Here is a 24,043-nt window from a genome sequence, read left to right on the forward strand (position 1 = left end):
AAAGAGGCTCAGGAAGCCTCCTTTCAAGAGGCTCAGAGCCTCCTTTCAAGAGGCTCAGAGCCTCCTTTCAAGAGGCTCAGAGCCTCCTTTCAAGAGGCTCAGAAGCCTCCTTTCAAGAGGCTCAGAAGCCTCCTTCCAAGAGGCTCAGAGCCTCCTTTCAAGAGGCTCAGAAGCCTCCTTTCAAGAGGCTCAGAAGCCTCCTTTCAAGAGGCCTCAAGCCTCCTTTCAAGAGGCTCAGCCTCCTTCAAGAGCTCAGAGCCTCCTTTCAAGAGCTCAGAAGCCTCCTTTCAAGAGGCTCAGAAGCCTCCTTCAAGAGGCTCAGAGCCTCCTTTCAAGAGGCTCAGAAGCCTCCTTTCAAGAGGCTCCGAAGCCTCCTTTCAAGAGCTCAGAGCCTCCTTTCAAGAGCTCAGGAAGCCTCCCTTTCAAGAGGCTCAGAGCCTCCTTTCAAGAGGCTCAGAGCCTCCTTTCAAAGGCTCGGAAGCCTCCTTTCAAGAGGCTCAGGCCTCCTTTCAAGAGGCTCAGAAGCCTCCTTTCAAGAGGCTCAGAAGCCTCCTTTCAAGAGGCTCAGAGCCTCCTTTCAAGAGGCTCAGAAGCCTCCTTTCAAGAGGCTCAGAAGCCTCCTTTCAAGAGGCTCAGAAGCCTCCTTTCAAGAGGCTCAGAGCCTCCTTTCAAGAGGCTCAGGCCTCCCTTTCAAGAGGCTCAGAGCCTCCTTTCAAGAGGCTCAGAAGCCTCCTTTCAAGAGGCTCCAGAGCCTCCTTTCAAGAGAGCTCAGAAGCCTCCTTCAAGAGGCTCCAAGCCTCCTTTCAAGAGGCTCAGAGCCTCCTTTCAAGAGGCTCAGAAGCCTCCTTTCAAGAGGCTCAGAAGCCTCCTTTCAAGAGGCCTCAAGCCTCCTTCAAGAGGCTCAGAAGCCTCCCTTCAAGAGGCTCAGAGCCTCCTTTCAAGAGGCTCAGAAGCCTCCTTTCAAGAGAGGCTCAGAAGCCTCCTTTCAAGAGGCCTCAAGCCTCCTTTCAAGAGGCTCAAGCCTCCTTTCAAGAGGCTCAGAAGCCTCCTTTCAAGAGGCTCAAGCCTCCTTTCAAGAGGCCTGGAAGCCTCCTTTCAAGAGGCTCAAGCCTCCTTTCAAGAGGCTCAGAAGCCTCCTTTCAAGAGGCTCAAGCCTCCTTTCAAGAGGCCTCAGAAGCCTCCTTTCAAAAGAGCTCAGGCCTCCTTTCAAGAGGCTCAGAAGCCTCCTTTCAAGAGGCTCAGCCTCCTTTCAAGAGGCTCAGAAGCCTCCTTTCAAGAGGCTCAGAAGCCTCCTTTCAAGAGGCTCAGAAGCCTCCTTTCAAGAGGCTCAAGCCTCCTTTCAAGAGGCTCAGAAGCCTCCTTTCAAGAGGCTCAGGAAGCCTCCTTTCAAGAGGCTCAGAGCCTCCCTTTCAAGAGGCTCCAAGCCTCCTTTCAAGAGGCTCAGAGCCTCCTTTCAAGAGGCTCCAAGCCTCCTTTCAAGAAGAGCTCAGAAGCCTCCTTTCAAGAGGCTCAGGAAGCCTCCTTTCCAAGAGGCTCAGAAGCCTCCCTTTCAAGAGCTCAGGCACCTCCTTTCAAGAGGCCTGGAAGCCTCCTTTCAAGAGGCTCAAGCCTCCTTTCAGAGGCTCAGAAGCCTCCTTTCAAGAGGCTCAGGCCTCCTTTCAAGAGAGCTCAGAAGCCTCCTTTCAAGAGGCTCAGAGCCTCCTTTCAAGAGGCTCAGGCCTCCTTTCAAGAGGCTCAGAAGCCTCCTTTCAAGAGGCCTCAAGCCTCCTTTCAAGAGGCTCAGGCCTCCTTTCAAGAGGCTCAAGCCTCCTTTCAAGAGGCTCAGAGCCTCCTTTCAAGAGGCTCAGAAGCCTCCTTTCAAGAGCTCAGAGCCTCCTTTCAAGAGAGCTCAGGAAGCCTCCTTTCAAGAGGCCTCAGAGCCTCCTTTCAAGAGGCCTCAGAGCCTCCTTTCAAGAGAGGCTCAGAGCCTCCTTTCAAGAGGCTCAGAGCCTCCTTTCAAGAGCTCAGAAGCCTCCTTTCAAGAGGCTCAGAAGCCTCCCTTTCAAGAGGCTCAGAAGCCTCCTTTCAAGAGGCTCAGAAGCCTCCTTTCAAGAGGCTCAGAAGCCTCCTTTCAAAGAGGCTCAGAGCCTCCTTTCAAGAGCTCAGAAGCCTCCTTTCAAGAGGCTCAGAGCCTCCTTTCAAGAGGCTCAGAGCCTCCTTTCAAGAGGCTCAGAGCCTCCTTTCAAGAGGCTCAAGCCTCCTTTCAAGAGGCCTCAAGCCTCCTTTCAAGAGGCTCTCAGAAGCCTCCTTTCAAGAGGCTCAGAGCCTCCCCTTTCAAGAGAGCTCAGAAGCCTCCTTTCAAGAGGCTCAGAAGCCTCCTTTCAAGAGGCTCAGAAGCCTCCTTTCAAGAGGCTCAGGAAGCCTCCTTTCAAGAGCTCAAGCCTCCTTTCAAGAGGCTCAGAAGCCTCCTTTCAAGAGGCTCAAGCCTCCTTTCAAGAGGCTCAGAGCCTCCTTTCAAGAGGCCTCAGAAGCCTCCTTTCAAGAGGCCTCAGAGCCTCCTTTCAAGAGGCTCAGGAAGCCTCCTTTCAAGAGGCCTCAAGCCTCCTTTCAAGAGGCTCAAGCCTCCTTTCAAGAGGCTCAGAAGCCTCCTTTCAAGAGGCTCAAAGCCTCCTTTCAAGAGGCTCAAGCCTCCTTTCAAGAGAGCTCAGAAGCCTCCTTTCAAGAGGCTCAGAAGCCTCCTTTCAAAGAGGCTCAGGAAGCCTCCTTTCAAGAGGCTCAGAAGCCTCCTTTCAAGAGGCTCAAGCCTCCTTTCAAGAGGCTCAGAAGCCTCCTTTCAAGAGGCTCAGAAGCCTCCTTTCAAGAGGCTCAAGCCTCCTTTCAAGAGGCCTGGAAGCCTCCTTTCAAGAGGCTCAGAAGCCTCCTTTCAAGAGAGCTCGAAGCCTCCTTTCAAGAGGCTCAGGCCTCCTTTCAAGAGAGCTCAGAAGCCTCCTTTCAAGAGGCTCAGAGCCTCCTTTCAAGAGGCTCAGAGCCTCCTTTCAAGAGGCTCCAGAGCCTCCTTTCAAGAGGCTCAAGGCCTCCTTTCAAGAGGCTCAGGCCTCCTTTCAAGAGGCTCAAGCCTCCTTTCAAGAGGCTCAGGCCTCCTTTCAGAGGCTCAGAAGCCTCCTTTCAGAGGCTCAGGAAGCCTCCCTTTCAGAGGCTCAGAGCCTCCCTTTCAAGAGAGCTCAGAGCCTCCTTTCAAGAGGCTCGGAAGCCTCCTTTCAAGAGGCTCAGAAGCCTCCTTTCAAGAGGCTCAGGAAGCCTCCTTTCAAGAGGCCTCAAGCCTCCTTTCAAGAGGCTCAGAGCCTCCTTTCAAGAGAGCTCAGAGCCTCCTTTCAAGAGCTCGGCTCAGAGCCTCCTTTCAAGAGGCTCTCAAGCCTCCTTTCAAGAGGCTCCTAAAGCCTCCTTTCAAGAGGCCTCAAGCCTCCTTTCAAGAGGCTCAGCCTCCTTTCAAGAGGCTCAGAGCCTCCTTTCAAGAGGCTCGGAAGCCTCCTTTCAAGAGGCTCGGAAGCCTCCTTTCAAGAGGCTCGGAAGCCTCCTTTCAAGAGGCTCGGAAGCCTCCTTTCAAGAGGCTCGGAAGCCTCCTTTCAAGAGGCTCGGAACCCAAGCAACACCTCTTGTTTCTCAGTGAGTAACAACAACTGTGGTGTGACTTACTAAAGGTCTGACTTATGCACAACGCGTCGTATTTGGAACTCCTTTGTGACACAAAAAGCGCAAGAGGTGGAGCCTATTTGCAACATCTTGCGGCTACAATGAAAATAAAAACACAAACACCAACCGGGAATCGAACCATGGACTTTGAGATTTGCAACCTTCTACTGTAACCATCACACCTACAATTCTATTTGGAGATTCTGCTACAAGTGCACTACATAAACAACAAAGTCATTTGTAACGTCATTGTACCTTATACGGAACATGCAAGGGACTGTCAAAAATAAAATACTGCTCAGCTGAGCTCAAAGTGTTTTGCAACATATCAGAAACATTGTCGTAACAGCAATGAACTGAAGTGTTATTTATTCTGCAACTTATCTGTTTTGTTTCTGATATGAAACACATCGAATTGAAAACCATCCAAGAAGTCAAATGGGTAGAATATTGCGACGCCACTTAAACGGAAATGAAACATTGTGATTTTCTGAACCTGGGAAGTGGCTTTGGTGTGACTCGATGTATTGCCAGTGTCTTCAATGCAATTTATTAGGAACAAACACCTATTTGAAAGATGTTGCGCGTGCTGCTTGGGAAGCCTCCTTTCAAGAGGCTCGGAAGCCTCCTTTCAAGAGGCTCGGAAGCCTCCTTTCAAGAGGCTCGGAAGCCTCCTTTCAGGAGGCTCGGAAACCTTCTTTCAAAAGGCTCGGAAGCCTCCTTTCAAGAGGCTCGGAAGCCTCCTTTCAAGAGGCTCGGAAGCCTCCTTTCAAGAGGCTCGGAAGCCTCCTTTCAAGAGGCTCGGAAGCCTCCTTTCAAGAGGCTCAAAAGCCTCCTTTCAAGAGGCTCGGAAGCCTCCTTTCAAGAGGCCTCAAGCCTCCTTTCAAGAGGCTCAGGAAGCCTCCTTTCAAGAGGCTCAGAAGCCTCCTTTCAAGAGGCTGGAAGCCTCCTTTCAAGAGGCTCAGGAAGCCTCCTTTCAAGAGGCCTCAGAGCCTCCTTTCAAGAGGCTCAGAAGCCTCCTTTCAAGAGGCTCAGAAGCCTCCTTTCAAGAGGCTCAGAAGCCTCCTTTCAAGAGGCTCAGAGCCTCCTTCAAGAGGCTCAGAAGCCTCCTTCAAGAGGCTTGAAGCCTCCTTTCAAGAGGCTCAGAAGCCTCCTTTCAAGAGGCTCAAGCCTCCTTTCAAGAGGCTCAGAAGCCTCCTTTCAAGAGGCCTCAAGCCTCCTTTCAAGAGGCTCAGAAGCCTCCTTTCAAGAGGCTCAAGCCTCCTTTCAAGAGGCTCAGAAGCCTCCTTTCAAGAGGCTCAAGCCTCCCTTTCAAGAGGCTCAGAAGCCTCCTTTCAAGAGGCTCAGAAGCCTCCTTTCAAGAGGCTCGGAAGCCTCCTTTCAAGAGGCTCAAGCCTCCTTTCAAGAGGCTCAGAAGCCTCCTTTCAAGAGGCTCAGAAGCCTCCTTTCAAGAGGCTCGGAAGCCTCCTTTCAAGAGGCTCGGAAGCCTCCTTTCAAGAGGCTCGGAAGCCTCCTTTCAAGAGGCTCGGAAGCCTCCTTTCAAGAGGCTCGGAAGCCTCCTTTCAAGAGGCTCGGAAGCCTCCTTTCAAGATATTTTGATCTCATTTTGCTGTAGATTTCTAAATTGTATGATCTGACATAAAACTGTGTACTTATTTTGTTTTCGGAACCAATATAAAATTTAGTTTTCGATTTGTTCTCATCAATAGCAGGAATAGTTTTCGATTTGATGTCACAGTAATATTTTTCTGCTATACATTTTGTTATTTCAACCGTTAAAACGACCAAAAAGATATCAAATTAAGTAATCATATTCGCAACTTCCCGATGAGTAGCATTCACATTGAAAAAGTTTCCTCCCTTGTTATATCACTAATAAATAAGCGTAATTGGAGACATTATGAACATAAATGAACTAACGAAGCTTTTACGCAACTTTTGTATCCTTGAAGGTTTCACAACGTCTAAATAAACCTCATACTGCTTTTTTTAATACTTTATCAGTATTTGAGACGAGACTTGCTAAGACGCTGCTTCTTTTCCCTTGTTTTAACACTTGTTCTTTTCTCATCACAGTTGACCATCGAGTTTCAACTGTTTCAACTAAGACTCTTCTGAGCACAATAAAAATGTGTTTCTAATCCGCGAATTAGTAAATTAAGTTTTAATAAGGATTTTCATATCGAGAAAAAACACACGTTCATAACTGATCAATAATAAGCTACTCGCCTGATTTGGAATACTCGTTAAAGTGAAAAGTCTTCGTGAAACAAAAAACAAGCGGAATATTTTATTTGAGATACTAATACTTTCATATAAAAAGCTGCTGGGTGCATTTGACAGATCGTGACAGCAGTTGACTGGCAGCAGATAACATGTACAATGTACAGTTTTCCTCGTTTTGCAAGTCCCGTCCCAGATCAGTATGGAACGTCAAAACTGCAATGTTTATATTTAATTTTTTGCCGGAGCTGGGAATTAGCTATTGATTTCCGTAATGCAGCTTTATAGGTATTTTCGTATAGCAACTGATAAAGCGTTGTAATTGATGCTGACAGACAGTGTAAAAAACTTTTTTTTTTGCAGAGTATCGAAAATGACCATTACTGAGAATGTAACATTTTTTTTCGGTCGTCAACTACTGGAAAAATAATTCCATTTATTCCTATTTTTAGTACGCCGATCTCGATGAATTCCTGTCAGAGAACGGTATCCCGGTGGACGGCCTCCCGAGCGGACACCTGGGTCATTCGACCAGCCTCACCAGCCGCTCCGACAGCCTGGGTCACTGTGCGGGCCTCTCGCTTGGACTCAGTCAGGTGACGACGAAACGGGAACGCTCACCATCGCCTACAGACTGTATGAGCCCGGACACGATAAACCCACCGTCGCCTGCCGATTCAAGTAAGTGTCGTTTTCATATACCTCGTCTAGTTGCAATAAGCTCTGTTCTTATCCGTTAAAGTTGCTCTGCCGACCTCTAACCACTTTCATCCTGATCAACCTGACAAACACCCCCCACCAGCGCTTCTCATTTAGCTGGTGGTGAAAGCCCGCCCTTAGGCACTCATCCACTTACCCACATCCTTTACATGCAATCCCGATCATCCTTCCCAAAAAGTGCCACCCACCGTACCGGGCGAGAGTCCACTCCGGACCACCTCCGTCGACGCCTTCAGACCACGGCGCGGTCGTCGTGATCCTTGGTGGAAAACGCTCGCCGCCGGATATATCGCCGCATCCACCCGCAACCCCGCCAAATCCCGCCCTTCTTATAAAGAGCATCTCCCCTCATAGTTGTAAATGTTAGTTTTCGATGTTGCAGCGTTCTCGATGTCGTCGGCCACGCGTGACTTTGACCCGCGGACACGGGCTTTTTCCGACGAGGAACTGAAACCGCAGCCGATGATCAAGAAATCCCGCAAGCAGTTCGTCCCGGATGACATGAAGGACGACAAGTACTGGGCCCGGCGCCGGAAGAACAACATGGCGGCGAAGCGGTCCCGCGACGCCCGCCGCATGAAGGAGAATCAAATCGCGCTTCGAGCTGGTTACCTGGAAAAAGAGGTTAGTGGGGTGGGGCTGCCGCGGAAAGGGGACATCAAGATCAACAAGCGTGATAAAATTGAACTGGATTGGGAAGGGATTCACTCGCGAATCTACTATTTGTTCCGAATCAATTTCTGATAGCAGTTACGATTATCTCTAGCTCCAGTAACATTAAAACCCAACAAGGATGCTAGATTTCTTATCAAATATGTATAAAACCTGGGCATATACATATTTGAAATTTTCTAAGGCAAATATTTTAGAACTACTGAAATAAAAACTACTCCTGATTTTTTTTTTATTTTCCATAAAAAATAAGGGAATTGTCAATAAAGAATAAATATTAAATTTCCACAAACCATGCAAAATTTCCATGAACAATTAAGAATTTGTCACGAGACGAGCCAGCCTCGGGCTGAAAGTCTCGATAATAAAGACAAAAAAAAAAAAAAAAAAAAAAAATTTAGAATTTTCCACAAAACAAAAAGAAACTCAAAATGTTTCGCAAAAAAAACAAAATTTCCATAAATAAATCAATTTTAGCAATAAACAAATTACAAAATTTTAAACAAAATAAATATTTTTTTTCCACAAAAAAATAAAAACTTCCACGAAAAAAAACAATAAAGAGCAATACAAAAAATATGAAAATGTCCACGAATAAATATAAAAAAGCAATGAAACTGGGCATTTTTCCATAGATGACTCCTCCTTTAAAAGCTTTTAAATTAATAATTATTTTCGTGTAAGCTTTTAAAGTTGGTGGAAAATTTTATTAATTTCATTGTTTTTTCGTAACTTTTTATGGAAGTATTCTTAATTTTTTATTGCTCTTTGTTGATTATTTTGCAAAACTTTTTAATTTATTATGCAAAGAAAATTTTGTTTTGAGGAAAATTTGTAATTGTCTATTGCTAATATTGATTTAATTATTAACATTTTGTGTTTTTCCGTGGAACATTTTGATTTCTTTGTAGAGAATTCTTGTTTTAAAATTGCAATTCTTGCAAAAGTGTTAATTTATTTTTGTTTTGTGGAAAATTTCTAATTGTTTATGGAAATTTTACATTATTTGTGGAAGTTTTATGTTTGTTTGCTCATACCCTGATTTCTTTATCTGATTTTTTATGGAAAATTTCTAATTCTTCATGCAAGTTTTATTTTACTGCCTTTTATAACACCTTTAAATTTTGCATGCATTTCATATAATACCTGTACTGACGTGTATATGCTATCTGACTGATATTTGGAAATGACTTGCAATTCACGGCATTGTATTAGAAGCTTAAATTTTTTATGCAAGCATCAAGCAAATCTATACACCCCCAGACTTTTTTTTTAAATTTGAATAAAAGTCTTAAGTCCATGTCGCGAATCCAATGATCGCTGCATTGTTCGGTTGCCATTTATCAAGGTACGTTGGAGAAATATCTTCGAGAAGATCAATTTGTCAGTCGTAATCAGGTTGCCATGAGGGCGAAGCGCGTTCCTCGAAACGCTACCGCGTGGGCTGTGCATCCGACTACTGACGATGGTTTGGTTAAGAGGCTGGGGATCGAACCCATGACCATTCGCTTGTATTATAATATTATTGAAATCATACAATTTTGTATTATTTCAATACAGTATCAAATTGTTTCTGGCAATAGCTTCTGAGGTCATGGTCCGATCTTGCCAATGTTTTGAGGTGTTTGAAATGAACAATTTTTAATTTTATTCTTTTAAAACATTACCTTAAGAATCACATTTTTCTTAAATTTATGCTGTAAAATTATGTAAATATTTCTCAAAATTGAGCCCTCAAAATTCCGAAAAAAAAAGTGGAATGGAACCCAATTTTAATCATCTTTTAGAGGCATTGATGAAATCTTGATGGAAAATTTTTGTTTTATTTCAAAAAATTAAAATATTGACTCAATTGCATGTTGTGCATCGACTAAAAGTTTGGGTTTTAAATTTTATAAACTGGGGAACGGAATCAGGACAAATTTTAGAAGCAAATTTGTCTATCCAATAATCATAATATTTTTAAATAATTTCTTTTTGGAAATTTTGAAATACGAACAAATTGTGCTTCGGTTTTGCGGAATAAGCTATAATTTTCTCTAAACCCTACACGAAGACATTTTATAAAAGCCTCTGATTTATTTTTCAAGGCAACTGAACAATTGTGATCCCATCAAAAGGTAGGACATTTATTTTTCATTTAACCTAAACTTGGCTTTCCTTTCTGTGATTTCAATAGACCACGAGTCAACAATTTGGAAACAAAAATCATAATTTTCAAGAGTAGAAACAGAAGAGTCATACATAACATACATTACTTATTCAAACTCTATCCTGGATTGACGACGGGAGAACGATATTACTTTGCACTTTTTTGCATTGATCTCCATTCCGTTTTCCGTGCACCATCTTTGAAGTTTTTCTATATCGTTCTGGATATCCTGACAGTCGAGATGTGAGGATATTACCTTGTACATTTTTAGATCATCGGCGTATAGCAGGTGACATATTTCAAACGGAAGCACAAATCGTTCACAAACAAGATGGAAATCAGTGGTCCCAGCACACTACCTTATGGGACACCTGACATGATGCTAAAGTTGCGGGAATTTGCTCCGTTGACTTTCACAGATGCTGTTCTTCCTGATAAATAAGAATGTAGCCATCCAGTTATCCAATCGGGGAAGCCAATGTCAATGTCAATGTCAATTGTCAATCGTTAGATCGTGCAGAACCTTGTCAAACGCTTTCGAAAAATCGAAGTATATGGCATCAACATGGTGTCGATTTTCAATTTCTGCCGAAAGGAAATTCACGTACGTCATTAGGTTTGTTGTGGTCGAGCGATGCTTGACGAAACCATGTTGAGATTCAGAGATGAACTGTTGAGACGCTGCATATAGAGACTTCTGTACTAATTCCTCAAAAATTTTAGCCAGGCTGCATACAATTGAAACTCCTCTGTAATTTTCTACTGCTTGATTGAAAATTGGCGTGATTGAAGCTATCTTCCATGCGGCGGGGAATGTGCGCTCATTAAGGGACCGATTAAAAATTAGCGTCAACGGAGTTGGCAGTGATACTGTACACTCTTCAAGAAAAGTGGAGGGATATTGTTAACACCGGGTCCTTTTGTGGCATACAGATTCCGCAAGGTGTTCAGCACTTCACTATGTCTTACAGCTAGAGGGGGGAATTTAAGTCGTATATAGGAGATGACTACATGTTGTCCGTGGAAAATAATGGTGAGGTAGTGCTGTATACATTTTCAAAAAAGTCGGCGAACAGATTTTCCAAGTCGCTAGGAAAGTCGGCTTTGAATCCTTTGTACGTCATTTCACCTGGAATTCGGTCGTTACTCTTACGGTTACGAATGTACGACCAAAACGATCCTGGACTCTGCTTCGCTGATGCTTCCGTTCGAAGTATATATCATCGAAATGCAGCTTCTTGGCAACTATTGTGCTGCAATCCAAGTGAGCGTAGATTGAAACGATTGTCGGGTGTACGCGCTTTGAAATAACGCTTACGGGATTTCATAATTACGTTTCGAAGGTAATGCAACTCAGATGTCCACCACCAATATGCTAAAAGAAAGGTGTGGAAATCATTTTGCGTAGTATTCACTGGCTACGCTGTATTAGTGCGCTGTTAGTTTTCCCATAGCAACCACATTTTCCCCTTCGAGTGACGACGTCACAAAGTTAGTTTTCTTGTAGCGAGTCAAAGCGAGAATTTTGAAAATTGTTTCTTACCATTTCCATTTCTAACGCTAGGAGAAGATGCCGGCCTGTGCATTCAAAAGTGTAAAATATCCTCATACTGTGTGACGAAGCTTGGCCTTCCGGTCAGTTTTCACACTTTTCCGAAGGATGCTATCCTTCGTCGTCAGTGGCTGTCGTTTTGTGGTATTAAGGATTCGACAAATTTGTTTTTATGCTCTCTTTCACATTCTTCAAGAAGTGATTACGAAAACTGTTACATGGAAAACACAAAACAGATATTATCCAAGCATGGCAAGTTCCTAGGTCCAGGATTTTTGAATTTTATCAATAATTCAGTTTATATTTCAGTTATTCCCTCAATTCGCTCAACTTCTTCCGAAATACTTTCAGCGCGGTCGCAGAGAGCAGCTCGAAAAACTCGAGCGGAGTTAGTATCGCAATTGATTCAAAACTATTGTGATGAAAATTCCATCTCAAATCACATTGATACATCTGACGAGTCTTGCAATACGGATAATCATCATGGTACATTCTGTATGTTATATTTTTTTATGTTTGCTATCTGTGGGTTCATATCACAACTCATTCTTCCCAAATATTTTCCATTAAAGCAAATATTTTCCATTTTCAAACAAACGAAAATTACCCACTATAGCAACTTTGAAAAAACTCAATTAAACCTGAAGCTGCGTGAATATTTGAGAGATGTCCATTGACTATCATACTGAATTATGGTTGATGTATAACGAACAAACAGCCTTGAATTACCATTTGATTACAGAGTGTTCATACAATATATTTGATTTATGAACCGGTGTGACGTCACCAACTTCCCCTCCATTGTTTGTTTATTTTTACATCACACTAACACAAGCAAGCGTTGACTTCCTCCACACCTTTCTTTTAGCATATTGGTCCACCACGGCTGCTTAAAAGCTAGCTGTGTTTTTCGTCGACGCGGGACGTGTTCTCGAAGCGTGAGATACAGTTTTTCATAAAACATACGTACCGAACAATCCGTGTTTGTAGCGTGAATGATGTCTGTCCAATCTATACTAGAGAGTGCGTCGGTTAGCTCAGGAAAATTACAGCTGTTGTCGTCAATATAATCTGGGTCTTCTGCGTAATCCATGCGTCCATCTTTAACGTTAATGTGAAGAACGGAAAGCCTATCATGGTGGTTATCCATTTTGAGGAGGGCTGGTGGAGGCTCGACAAGTTCGATATCGTTCGGTTCATTAACAAAAGCCAAGTCAAGAATGCGACTGTTTGAGTTGGGAAGGCTGTTGAGCTGGTATAATCCTGTTGCAACTATAGACTCAACTGGAAATTGGAAATTTGCCAACGGTCCACGAACAGTCCAAAATGCACCCCTCAAGCTTTTCCGATGGTTTCACCAATACAAACTAGAAAATCGACCCATTTCAACGTGTAGATTCAGAATTTACAAAGCTAGCTACATTTTACAATTGTCTCCAATTCAAAACAAGAAGGTTTTCATGACTTTCTAACGCATTTGAAAAAAATGTTTTAAAAATGGACCCGGGGGAAAACGTTCGAATGGTGGTGTGAAATGGCTCAATTGCATTTAAGATAATGGTGAACGCATGGTTGTTTGTTCAAGGATTGAACGACAATCTTACGGGTGAAAATTGGCTAATCGTTAAAATCAAGGGAAAATGAATGGATTTTGCTCATTTTTTTTCCATTGCAGCTCAATAATCAATAACTAACATTGAATTGTGGTGATAATATCCATTCAAAAGATTATATGAGTGATCAGATGAGTAAGGCCATTTTGCCCCAGAGGTGCATTATGCACTGTTCTCCCCTACTAAGGTAGGTAGACTACTCAAGGCTGCAAGGGCCACAAAATTCCATCGAAATCCTCGAATCTGAAAAATGAAAAATCTTAAATGGGATAGTACGAACTCGTCTTATGACAAGTGAAGACATTCCACTAAGAAACTCAAAATAATTTTCCTAACATACCCTTGTATGTCAATGTTCCAAGTCAATGCAGTGTTCGGGCCTTTGAAGGACCTTGCATCTATGACGTCCGAGAAATGCCGTCCGTTGATCAACACGTAGTCTATCCGTGAGCATGTGTCACCACTTGGATGTTGCCAGGTGTGTTTGCAGATATTCTGACGTGCGAAATAGGTACTGCTGAGCAGCAAAGGATGCAAGTCGCAGATCATTATCGTTGGAAGCGCAATGAAGGCCTTTCCCTACCAAAGACAGGGAAACAACTTTTTCTTCCTATCTGCGTGTTTGCATCCCCGATGCCAATCTTTACTTCGTGTGTTGGGCACTCTCCATAAGCTTTATTAAAGCTCTCATACATAGAAGGCATTCTTCATTTTGGGCATCGTGGTCGAGATGGATAATCAGATCCTCCCTAGCAGCCGTTCACAATAATGAACATGCCAAGAATGAGGATCTGATTTACTCTTCGTCGATGACTTTTTCTGAATGAGCATGAGTATGAGCATTTTAACCGCACAATTTGTATTTGCTACTCCGTGATTGACTAGAACTTGCGAAATTGTACAGAGAACACAATAAATGGGGCTAACCATTCTCAATGTACACGTTTCAGGAGCTTAAATATCTAAAGTCAATAACGGCACGTTTTGGGAAGTTCCTGACCGTGGCCAGATGATTGTTTCCACAGTTCACGCATTTTGGTTTGATTTCCTCCATAATATAGCATTCGACAGAGGGATGATTAGCATTGCATGCACTGCAACACGTTGCCATGCGTCAGTTTCGTGTACCATGTCCGAAATGGCAATATTTCTCGCTTAACTCTCAAAATGACCTAAGCCACATTTTTTTCATAAATTAATTTGAAAAAAAAAAATTGAGAAAAAATTGTTGTTTCCATTTAACAACAAATAAGGTTTGTGTCTTCACAAATGTCTTCAACTTCTTAAGAACAACTTTGTCGAAGAAGCCAAGTTTTCAATTTCATTACTTATGTAGATTGGTCACGTTTCATGCCGACAAGTTTTAAACATGTTCATCTTATAAGCATACAGGCATATGGAGACGCTTGGTGCATTGTGTCGCCAACCCATTGTGACTAAGCTTTTCATGCAAAAATTAAAGGTTTATAATATTCTGCATAGCAGTGAGAGCATATTTGCATCAAATTATGATCAAAAATAACCTGCTAAGGTATCGGGCTAAAAACGATTTTTGCCACTGTGTATTGATGGTGGGATTCAAACCGCAACTTTCCAATATCCGTGGTCGAATCTCTAATATCCACATCAATCATCCTATATCCTTCATGCTAAGGGCTAGGTAAGACGGTATAATGCGCCACACCTGGTCAAAACGCCCCCCTTTGATTTCTAGAAAACTAAAACTAACTAAGGGTAAAAATCAGTAGGTACCTTTAAATATTAGTAAAACCATCATACTACGTGAATTTTGTATTACATAATGAAAATAATTGCAAAATACAAAAAGCTACAGTTTTGATGTAACTTTTAATGTTTGTTTGCTCAACATTCTGGAGCATACTGTCCGCAAAATTTGCACTGGAACACTCAGTTGGGCAACAAAATAACTTTTCGCAGTGGTTAATGTGATATAAAATTGCTTTTATCTCCAAAAATGTAACGATTTTCGGCCACGAAGTTTCACTGGTCAATACGCCCCAGTGTAGGCAGGACGATATGCCCTTACCAACTGGAAACAAACGCGGCGAGCTTGCAGCAGTTGTTTCCAAATTATATGGAAACTATTGAAATGTAATTCACACCTGCTTAAATGAACTTATGTTGGTTTTTTAATGTCAAGCACATAAGGATTTGTAACCTTTTTATTATGGGATAGATAAAATACTAATGAAGGGCTATGAAACGTGTTTGGTTACGGTGGTGCGTATTGCCTAGGCACTTTTTGAAATCCATTTTTCCATAACTTTTCAAAAAAGCTTTATTAAAGATAACTTTATTTTTTTAAAGATTACTCGTTAAGCTCAAACCTTTGTAGGGGTATGTGGCGGGACCACCATCAGCATCATCATCATCATCGTCATACATGTTCGATTGAAAACTGAGTGCGTACTCTTGCCCCACTTTACTTTATTTACTTTTGACATATGTCGAATTCGTTTTTAAACCTGGGTCAGTGCCAACCCGAACCCTGAATAAAAAAACATTTTCAGTTCCATCTGTCAGTTTATGTTGGTGTGCGTAGCATCGCGTTTGTTTTGATTCGAAACATATGATCCATAGGATATCCAGTGCACTGGCAGTGCGGATAGTGGAATTTACTTTTGGGTGGATGTAGATAGGAAAACTGCTCCTGGAATTCATCTCATGCCTCCGATATTCATCCCATCAAAAACAAAGCAATTGAAAGGAAATTGGATTGTTTATTATTTTTGTTATTTCTCTCAGCAGTGAGCACGCATGTTGACAAAAAGAGGTAACGAAATTGGTGCTGCATTTCTTTGTTTCCCGATGAGATGAATATATGTTCAGTGAGATAGAGATGGGAACAGTTCCCCTATTTAATTATATTCAATAATCCCGTGCACATTTTAATACCAAGAATTCCGTATAGAATTCATGTAAAAGAGATTTTTTATTCTACAAAAAATCATCTATTTCTGCAAAAGTTTATTTTCGGAGGACACTCAGCCTCACACCTCGGGAAAATTTTCCGCCGGATTTTGGGCCCCGTGCATTTTCAATTTTCAAGAATCTCCCGGAGGAATGGCTCAAGGTACTTCCGGGGGAATTTATGTACGAAATTCGCGAAGCAATTCCTGAAGAAAACTTCGAGTAAGTTCCTGTATTCTAGAAGACTTATATTGTTGGAATTTCCAAATAAATTCTTGTAGCAACTTCCAGAGAAAATCCTGGAACAGTATGCAAAGATATTCCTAAAAGAATTTCCAAAGGAATTCATCTCGAAAGGATCCTTGGAAAAAAAATAAGGAGGAATGCCTGAAAGATATCGCCAAAAAATCAAGGAAGAATTACTGAAAAAATTTCTGAAGTAATTTCTGGCAGAATTCCCGAAGAATATTCTGAAACGCTCAAAAGAGTTTTTGGAAGAATTTCAAAAGAAATTCTGCAAAAGAAATAATTCTTTTCGGTATTCCTCAAATATATTTTTCTGACAATTCTTAGCGGATTTTGTAAACGGGTTTCAAGGGGAATTCTCAAAATTCCATCCACCGACCTAATTTAGGACACCATCTGTGAGGAAAATCTGAATGAACTTACGAATACATAACTTCCCTGATAATTATTTTTTAAACTGAATCTAAACAACAGTACCGGATTAATTTCATTTAAAAGTTTAATAACAAATATCACAAAATTACCGGAAAAAAAATTTTTTAGCGCGCATTTTATTTTAATGAACAGACAGTTTCGTTTCTCCCTTCTGCTTGTTTATTCCGCCCAGTCCCACCCACCCACGTGGTTTTGACAGTTGAAGTACAGTTGTATTGGTGAACCCGGTGCGAAACCGTGAAACAACACAGTGCGAACCCGACAGCTTTGGGGTTGGAACTAGTGCGAACCTGGTTCCAACCTGAGCGAATAAAAAAACACTTTGACAGCACTTAGGTTGGAACTGGTTCCAACCTAGGTTGGAACTTTTTAAAAACGAATTCGACAATAGTGTTTTACCAGTATGGTGGCTCAAATTAGTATGGAAAAAACCTTTTTTCATTTTTTTTCATGGGCCGCCCGCTTGTTCCCTTCTTTTTGATACTCTGATGCTCTGGACAAATTTTCAGCCAAGACGGTAAATGTTTGTGCTAAACTCATTGGAAGTTTATTTGGAAAAATGTATGGGGAAACATTGTAAAACAGTAATTTGGAGCTGATAGCACCATTTACGATGAAGAACTATGATACTTATTGAGGTCTTGTAGAATTAAATACAGACTGTAATGCTGAAAGCCGCGAGAAGAATAGAGTTTACCTGCCTTGTATTTCCTGATTAAATCTAATCTTCTCGCGGCTTTCAGCATCACATTCTTCCGTAATCTAATTCGCAAACGAGTTTGTTCGCACAGGAGGGTTCGATGATTGAGATTTTTGAATAATTTTACCAACACTGTTCAAGCTTTTAGATTTGAACTAAGGTTATAAATGGATGATCAGTGAACAATTTTTTTTAGTCTATTGCCTTCTTTTGTTAACCATGAAAGTTAAAACTTTATTGCCGAACCTGATGTCCTTCTCAGGAGTAAAATCAACATATTTGATAAGAAAATTATTTTGAGCTTTTTAGTGGAATGTTTTCACCTGTCATAAGACGAGTTTAAACAATCCCATTGAATTCCACCACTTAATTGTATCCTGACAGATACGTATTTCGACCTCAACAGTAAGGCCGTCTTCAGTGTCTTGTACTTGACTCGACTTTGATTTTGAGATTTTATTAAATGAATCTAATCTTATCACAATCCAATGCAAATCCATTCCAAATTCAATTCAATTTATACTAATCTGAAGCCAATCCAAATCTATTCAAAATCCAAATCAAATAGAATAAGAAATTGGTGAGAATGAAGCAAATAATAATGAAGTGATTTCGTAACTTGGGAGCCCCTTTTCTAGACGATTGACGTTGCTATGCGAACGGCCACGAAGCTCACAACTTATTTCCACACATTCTTACAGTCTCCCAGACACGAAGGCGTCTTCCACTGTTCTGCGATCTACAGCAATGATGTCGCCGTCATTCGCAAAGGCAAGGAGCATGTAAGACATGTTGATGATGGTTTGACATTTGGATTTGGATCCTCACAAGCTGTCGGTCCCGGGGCCCCCTATCGGCTAAATCCGGCCCTGATGCCAGCATATGACCATAGTTCCCACCGGGGTTGGATACCCGATCTTCCATAAGATTGCTCGTATCTCGACCAGCACCACGAGGAGGTAGGGATAGGAGTAACTGGGTAAGAGGCTAAGGACCGCGAGGTGGGGTCTATTTTACTCCCTCAGGTATGCAAAATACCAATGGAACCTTGAATGGAACGCTTTACCCAGCAGTTGCCGTGCCAGTAGAAGATACATCTTCAGATTTAAACTAAGTTAAATATCAAACTTTGCTTACCTAAAAGATTGCAAACTTTGTTTACGCTCAAAATTTGAAGTAGCACTCCCTCTTTTTAGGCCAAAAATTTGAAATAACGCTCCCTTTTTTTACTTTTATCCTTTTTATTTTTTATTTACCTAAGGAGGTTTTGCAGTAGCCATAAATCAATCAATTCTGTTTGACGGTTATTAGGGAAGTGTAAGCTTATGTTATGTATTTATTTTAACCTTCTTCGGATATTAGAAAAAACTTACGAATAAGATGTTGGGGTCATATTGACCCAGGAATGTAAATGCTTATAAAACAGTCAAATTATAACCGAATTGCAAAGTTTATATACCGTTCTAAAGATAAACTCATCAATTTTGTGGCTATGTGGTGATATGCTGGTTCTGGAGACAATGGCCACCGGGAAACGACTTCCACGGGGACCTTGTCGATCATATAAGGGGAACATAAAAATCGCTCCATATATGCCATTCGATCGCTAAATCTTCATAGATTCTCTTGAAACGGTAATGTATGGTCCATGAGAGGGCTTCCGATGAAAGTGGCCACTCCTGGTGCATGCAAGGTGCCCCCGGGGAACCCGCAGGAGGGGACATTTCCGTTTTAGCACCAAAATATGCCGTGCGGCGGCTCTTTCGTCATGATTTTCCACCAAACAGATGGTTATGCGCTTGAAATCGATAAGTGACCACATTAGCCACTCCTGGTACATGCAAGGTTCCCCCGGGGAACCCGCAGGAAGGGACATTTCCGTTTTAGCACCAAAATATACCATGCGGCGGCTCTGTCGTCACGATTTTCCACCAAATAGATGATAATGCGCTTGAAATCGATAAAAGACCACATTGGCCACTCCTGGTACATGCAAGGTGCCCCCGGGGAACCCGCAGGAGGGGACATTTCTGTTTTAGCACCAAAATATGCCGTGCGGCGGCTCTTTTGTCATGATTTTCCACCAAACAGATGGTTATGCGCTTGAAATCGATAAATGACCACATTGGCCACTCCTGGTGCATGCAAGGCGCCCCGGGGAACCCGCAGGAGGGGACATTTCCGTTCTGGCACCAAAATGTGCGGTGCTGCGGCTCTTTCATCATGATTTTCCACAAAATAGATGATTATGCGCTCGAAATCGATAAGTGACCACATTGGACACTCTTGGAGCCTATGAGGTGCCCTCGGGGAATCCGTAAAAGAGGACATTTCCGTTTTAACACCAAAATATGCCGTGCGGCAGCTCTTTCGTCATGATTTTTCACAAAATAGATGATTATGCGCTGGAAATCGATAAGTGACCACATTGGCCACTCTTGGAACCAATGAGATGCCCACGGGGAACCCGTAGATGGTGACATTTCCGTTTTTATGCCGAGATGAATAAGTGACCACATTTTCCCCTTTTTTAACCTATGAAGTACCGCCGTGGAGCTCATAGGAGAGGACATTTCCGTTCTTACTCTTACTCTTACTTAGGGCCGATGCCCACGTAGCGTGTTTTCAAGCTGCGTGCACGCCGCGTCCACGCAAGGTATCCGGCATTAAATGTGGTCGTGTGGGTACCTTACGTGAACGAGGCGTGCAAGCAGCGTTAAAAAACTTTACGTGGACATCGGCCCTTAAAGACATGCCGTGCAGCGGCTCTTTCACTATAATTTTCCATCAAATAGTTGGTAATGCTCTTAAAATCTAATATCAACCCGGGGGAACCCCAGGCCCAATTTCGGTAATTGTGGAGTGCCTTGCAGAATTCATTGAAAGTGTCTGTGCACACAAAATCTAACTCACTTTTGAGGAACTTATCCTCAACCGAATTGCTCACAGTAAATAGCATTCGACGAAAATCCTGCCCTATTGTTTCCTATTGAAAATTGGCCAGATCGGACTATGGGCTCCGAAGTTATGGCCAAAATACTAATTTCAGCAGCTACATGGGAAAATCACTTTTCTGGCACTTATGCTCATCCGATTGGCTTGCAATAAGTTGCGTTCAGCAGAAAGTTTTAGAATGCAAATAAACAAATATGAAAAAAAGAGCTATCTACCTATTAGTGTTATATTAGACTTTTCTTATATATTTCTCAACCCTTTTGAACGAACGATAAAGGCACCATCACCACTAGGTAGATTAATCTTGTTTTTTTTTTCTATCAAATAGGTCATTCATTCTGAACTTAATATCTACAACCTACAAGGTACCCGCAGGAGTCTCACAGAAAGAGAGATTTTTTTATATCAAAATGTTGCGTTTTCATATCATTGTCCACGGCGATCGGTGAAAACCTCAAACTTCTATGAGTCGATATTGAAGGGACCATCGACTAATGGTAATATCGAGATGCGCAATAGAAAATCCTTGGAGAGCTGTTCGAAGGAATCATCACAGTAGCCCAGAAACTATTTTTTAATTTGACTCAATATACCCAATTTCAAATGAAGAACAATTTCAAGCGCATAACCAACTTTTTGAAGACTTGTGGCCAGGGTAGACAATGATAGACGAAGATAGAGCTGCCGCAAGCGGCACAGTACATTTCATATAACCATGAAAATGTCCTCTCCTACGGGTTCGCAGGGCATCTCAAAGGTTCCGAGAGTAGACAATATCACTAATCAACTCCAAGCACATGACCATCTGTTTGGTAGAAAATAACAAAAAAGAGCCACCGCACGGCATATTTTGGTGTTAAAATGGAAATGTACTCTTCTACGGGCTCCAGGGGCACCTCATAGGTTCTAAGGGTGGACAATATGACAATAATCGATTTCAAGGCGACTAATTTGGAGGAAAAACCCGACAAAGGAGCCGCCGCATGACATATTTTGGTGAAAAAAAGGAAATGCCATCTTCTACGTGTTCTCCGAGGGAGCCTCATAGGTTTCAAATGTAGCCAATGTGGTCACTTATCGATTTCGAGCGCACGTCCATCTATTCGATGGGAAAACACCAAAAGAGCCGCCGCACGGCTTATATTGGTGTAAAAATGGAAATGTCCCCTTCTAAGGGTTCCCTGGGGCCCCCTCATAGGTTCCAGGCGTTGCCAATGTGGTCACTTATCGATTTCAAGCGCATAATCATCTATTTGGTGGAGAATCATGACAAAAGAGCCGCCGCACGGCATATTTTGGTGCTAAAACGGAAATGTCCCCTCCTGCGGGTTCCCCGGGGGCACCTTGCATGTACTAGGAGTGGCCACTTTCGTCGGAAGCCCTATAATGGACCATACATTACCGTTTTAAGAGAATATATGAAGAATTAGCGATCGAATGGCATATATGGAGCGATTTTTATGCTCCCCTTATATGACCGACAAGGTCCCCGTGTATGTCGTTTCCCGGTGGCCATTGTCTCCAGAACCAGCATATCACCACATAGCCACAAAATTGATGAGTTTATCTTTAGAACGGTATATAAACTTTGTAATTCGGGTCTAATTTGACTGTTTTATAAGCATTTACATTTCTGGGTCAATATGACCCTAACATCTTATTCGTAACTTTTTTTGTGGGGTCGTTCCTGTTGCACCTTAAAATACTTTTCTCATGTCAGATGCTTCATTTCCACAAAATATTAAAAGTCAAGAAATTTCAGAACGATCGGATTATCAGGTAAAAAGTTATTCTACTTTGAAGTTTCGTTTTGGGTCATATTGACCCCAACATCTTACTAAGGTTAACAAAGTAAAGCTTAGCCTATTTTGATTGGTTTGCGTCGGACTGACTGAGGGCCTTCATCTAGCGTATGAAGCAAAGACAGTGACCACCAAACACGTTACATCCGGAAGAATTCATGAATTCTATAAATACATCACTACAATATCTACTATTACGTTAAGAATTATAGATTTTAGAGGAAGCTCTTGAGAGTATGTGAAGAATCCGAGGGCATCAGTTCTTATATATTTTTTGCTTTATCAACAAAACTTTCAACTCTGATTCTACTAGTTTCTAAAATAATACATGGATCCTTTTATTGACCTTTAATAGACCAGCAAATAAGAATTGTCAGCTTTGTAGCAGCATGTTTGATTACAAATCTACAAAACTGATCATTTCTCATTGAAAATTTTAATGATTTTACCACATCAAATGAATGATAGCTACAAAGAGTAATTTTTTTACACTGTGGTATTGATATCCTCCATAAATTGTATGATTAATTTTCTAGGCAGCATTTTCTAATATATTTTTTCCCATTTTAGAACATGAACCTGCACCGAGAAGTGGAACAACTAAAACAGGAAAACATGGAACTTCGTGCCCGTTTATCCAAGTACCAAGAGGTATAATCATAACTCAACGTCATCCCTAGTTTAATAACGTACCACGTCCACCATTACAAATACCACCTCCAACAACAACATCCAAAACAACAAAAAATGGGAAAACAAGGCAAAACGTCAACAAAGAGTAACATAAAGTAGAAAACAATGCGACCCGGATGAAACAGCGTACTAAGAAAAAAAAAATTCACCATTAAGTCATCACAGCAACCACCAGTAGCAGCAGCATCGGCAGCAGCAGCAAACAGCAGTAGCAGTAGTAGTGATAATGACAGCAGCAGCAGCATCGGCAACCGCGGCAGCAAACAATAGACAGCAACGATTTACAAAGCAACTCCAAGCAGCTTCAAGGACGGCGCGACGTTGAGAGTGCGAGCAAATGATGAACGAGTGTGAGTGAGCGAGAACATTTTTAGCAAAATTAAGCGAAACAATAAGCGAACAATGCAAATGCATCAACATCGTTACCAAAAAAAAAACACAAGTGGAAACTGATTATAGTGAAGAGGGGTTCGAAGCGAGCTTTGAACCCGGAAGCTTAGAGTAGTTGTACAGTGAAAATAAAGAAAAATGCAAAACTAAATCGGAAACAGAAAAAGTAGTGAAAGGAAGAAAAAAACAACAGTAGCTGAACAAACGGTAGCTGGCGAACTTTGTTTAGATGCATCACACAGACACAGACACTCACACAGACACACTTTATGCCAAGCCAATCGTCCGTTTTGGGCGCGGACAGGACGCTTTCGCGAAGCTTGCAGCGTACGCAACACACGTGTTGGATTTTTGTTGAATAATTTTAGAGAAAAAAAATACAATATTTTACCGAAGCATGAAGCATCATCAAATTAGGAAAAATTGTGTAAAATGGTTGAAGTAATCGTACTAAGGTTTTTAGTCAATGGAGCAACTAAATTTACACTGCGTTAGGTTTTCGTTTTCGTTTGTCAAAGCTGGTTCTCTTTTGTTGCGTTTCTCTGGAGTGGTAGAGCTATTTAAGTTTGACAGAGTTAACAAAAAGGCAAGGAAAAAAATGCGCTAATCATACAATACAAATGAGGCGACGAGTCGTTTTTAATTAATTTTTAAGTGAACCGTTGTCGGTTCGAATAAATGAAACACATAGAAATAGCTGTATAGTTCTTTTTTTTTGGAAGTGGTCTTCTACCCTTTGGAACGAGGGAAATTGAAAGTGTTTTTTTCTTTCGTTTGTTTTAAGACTAACCGAATACAAATACACAAATAGATGAAATGATGATTCGAAAATCACAACCATCCCGGGAAGTTTGCAATCGATCAACCTACTGACGTACTGTTTTTGTTGGAAGCTTTTCTCATTTCTTCGTGCCGTGTTTTGTTTTGGGAATCAAGCTCGAAGTGTTGGCCGACAGGTGGCGGTGCGATTGAAAGGCGAGCGTTAGTTTGCGTTTTCTTTTCTGTGTAATTTGTTTTCGTTCAATTTCTGAAGAGATCTATCGATTCGTGAGAATTTGTAGTTTTACAAATAGGGCTGTGAATTCATTGAAATGGATGAAACACTTGTACTCATAGTGGTTATAAAAAAGAACGCAATAATGGTTTCGACGCAGCTACTCCATATCTGAGACGAAATTCGGACGGGCGATGTCCGACGCGTTCTGTCTAGTCGGTTTTGTTTTGAGCTTGGTGAGAAAGGACGTAAGAAATGGGAAAATCATGTAAGAAATTTAACTTAATCCAATGCAA

General features: G+C 41.8%; 1 protein-coding gene across 13 annotated transcripts in view; it reads left to right on the forward strand.

Moving 5' to 3' along the window:
- The window catches only part of LOC134208942 (hepatic leukemia factor), a 250,100-nt gene extending 227,008 nt beyond the window's left edge, over window positions 1–23,092 (forward strand). For 10 of the 13 annotated variants that reach the window (XM_062684900.1, XM_062684902.1, XM_062684912.1 and 7 more), the window contains exons 4-7: window positions 6,345–6,573; window positions 6,980–7,236; window positions 22,241–22,321; window positions 22,431–23,092. In XM_062684900.1, the coding sequence (XP_062540884.1) occupies window positions 6,345–6,573; window positions 6,980–7,236; window positions 22,241–22,321; window positions 22,431–22,457 (594 nt within the window). In that variant the 3' untranslated portion in view covers window positions 22,458–23,092. Of the gene's footprint in view, window positions 1–6,344; window positions 6,574–6,979; window positions 7,237–22,240 lie in introns of all 13 variants that reach the window. The other 3 variants (XM_062684901.1, XM_062684903.1, XM_062684904.1) reach the window with 3 other exon arrangements.
- The last annotated feature ends 951 nt before the right edge of the window (window positions 23,093–24,043 follow it).

This window comes from Armigeres subalbatus, chromosome 2 (assembly GCF_024139115.2).
Source record: "Armigeres subalbatus isolate Guangzhou_Male chromosome 2, GZ_Asu_2, whole genome shotgun sequence".
NCBI classification, from domain to species: domain Eukaryota; kingdom Metazoa; phylum Arthropoda; class Insecta; order Diptera; family Culicidae; genus Armigeres; species Armigeres subalbatus.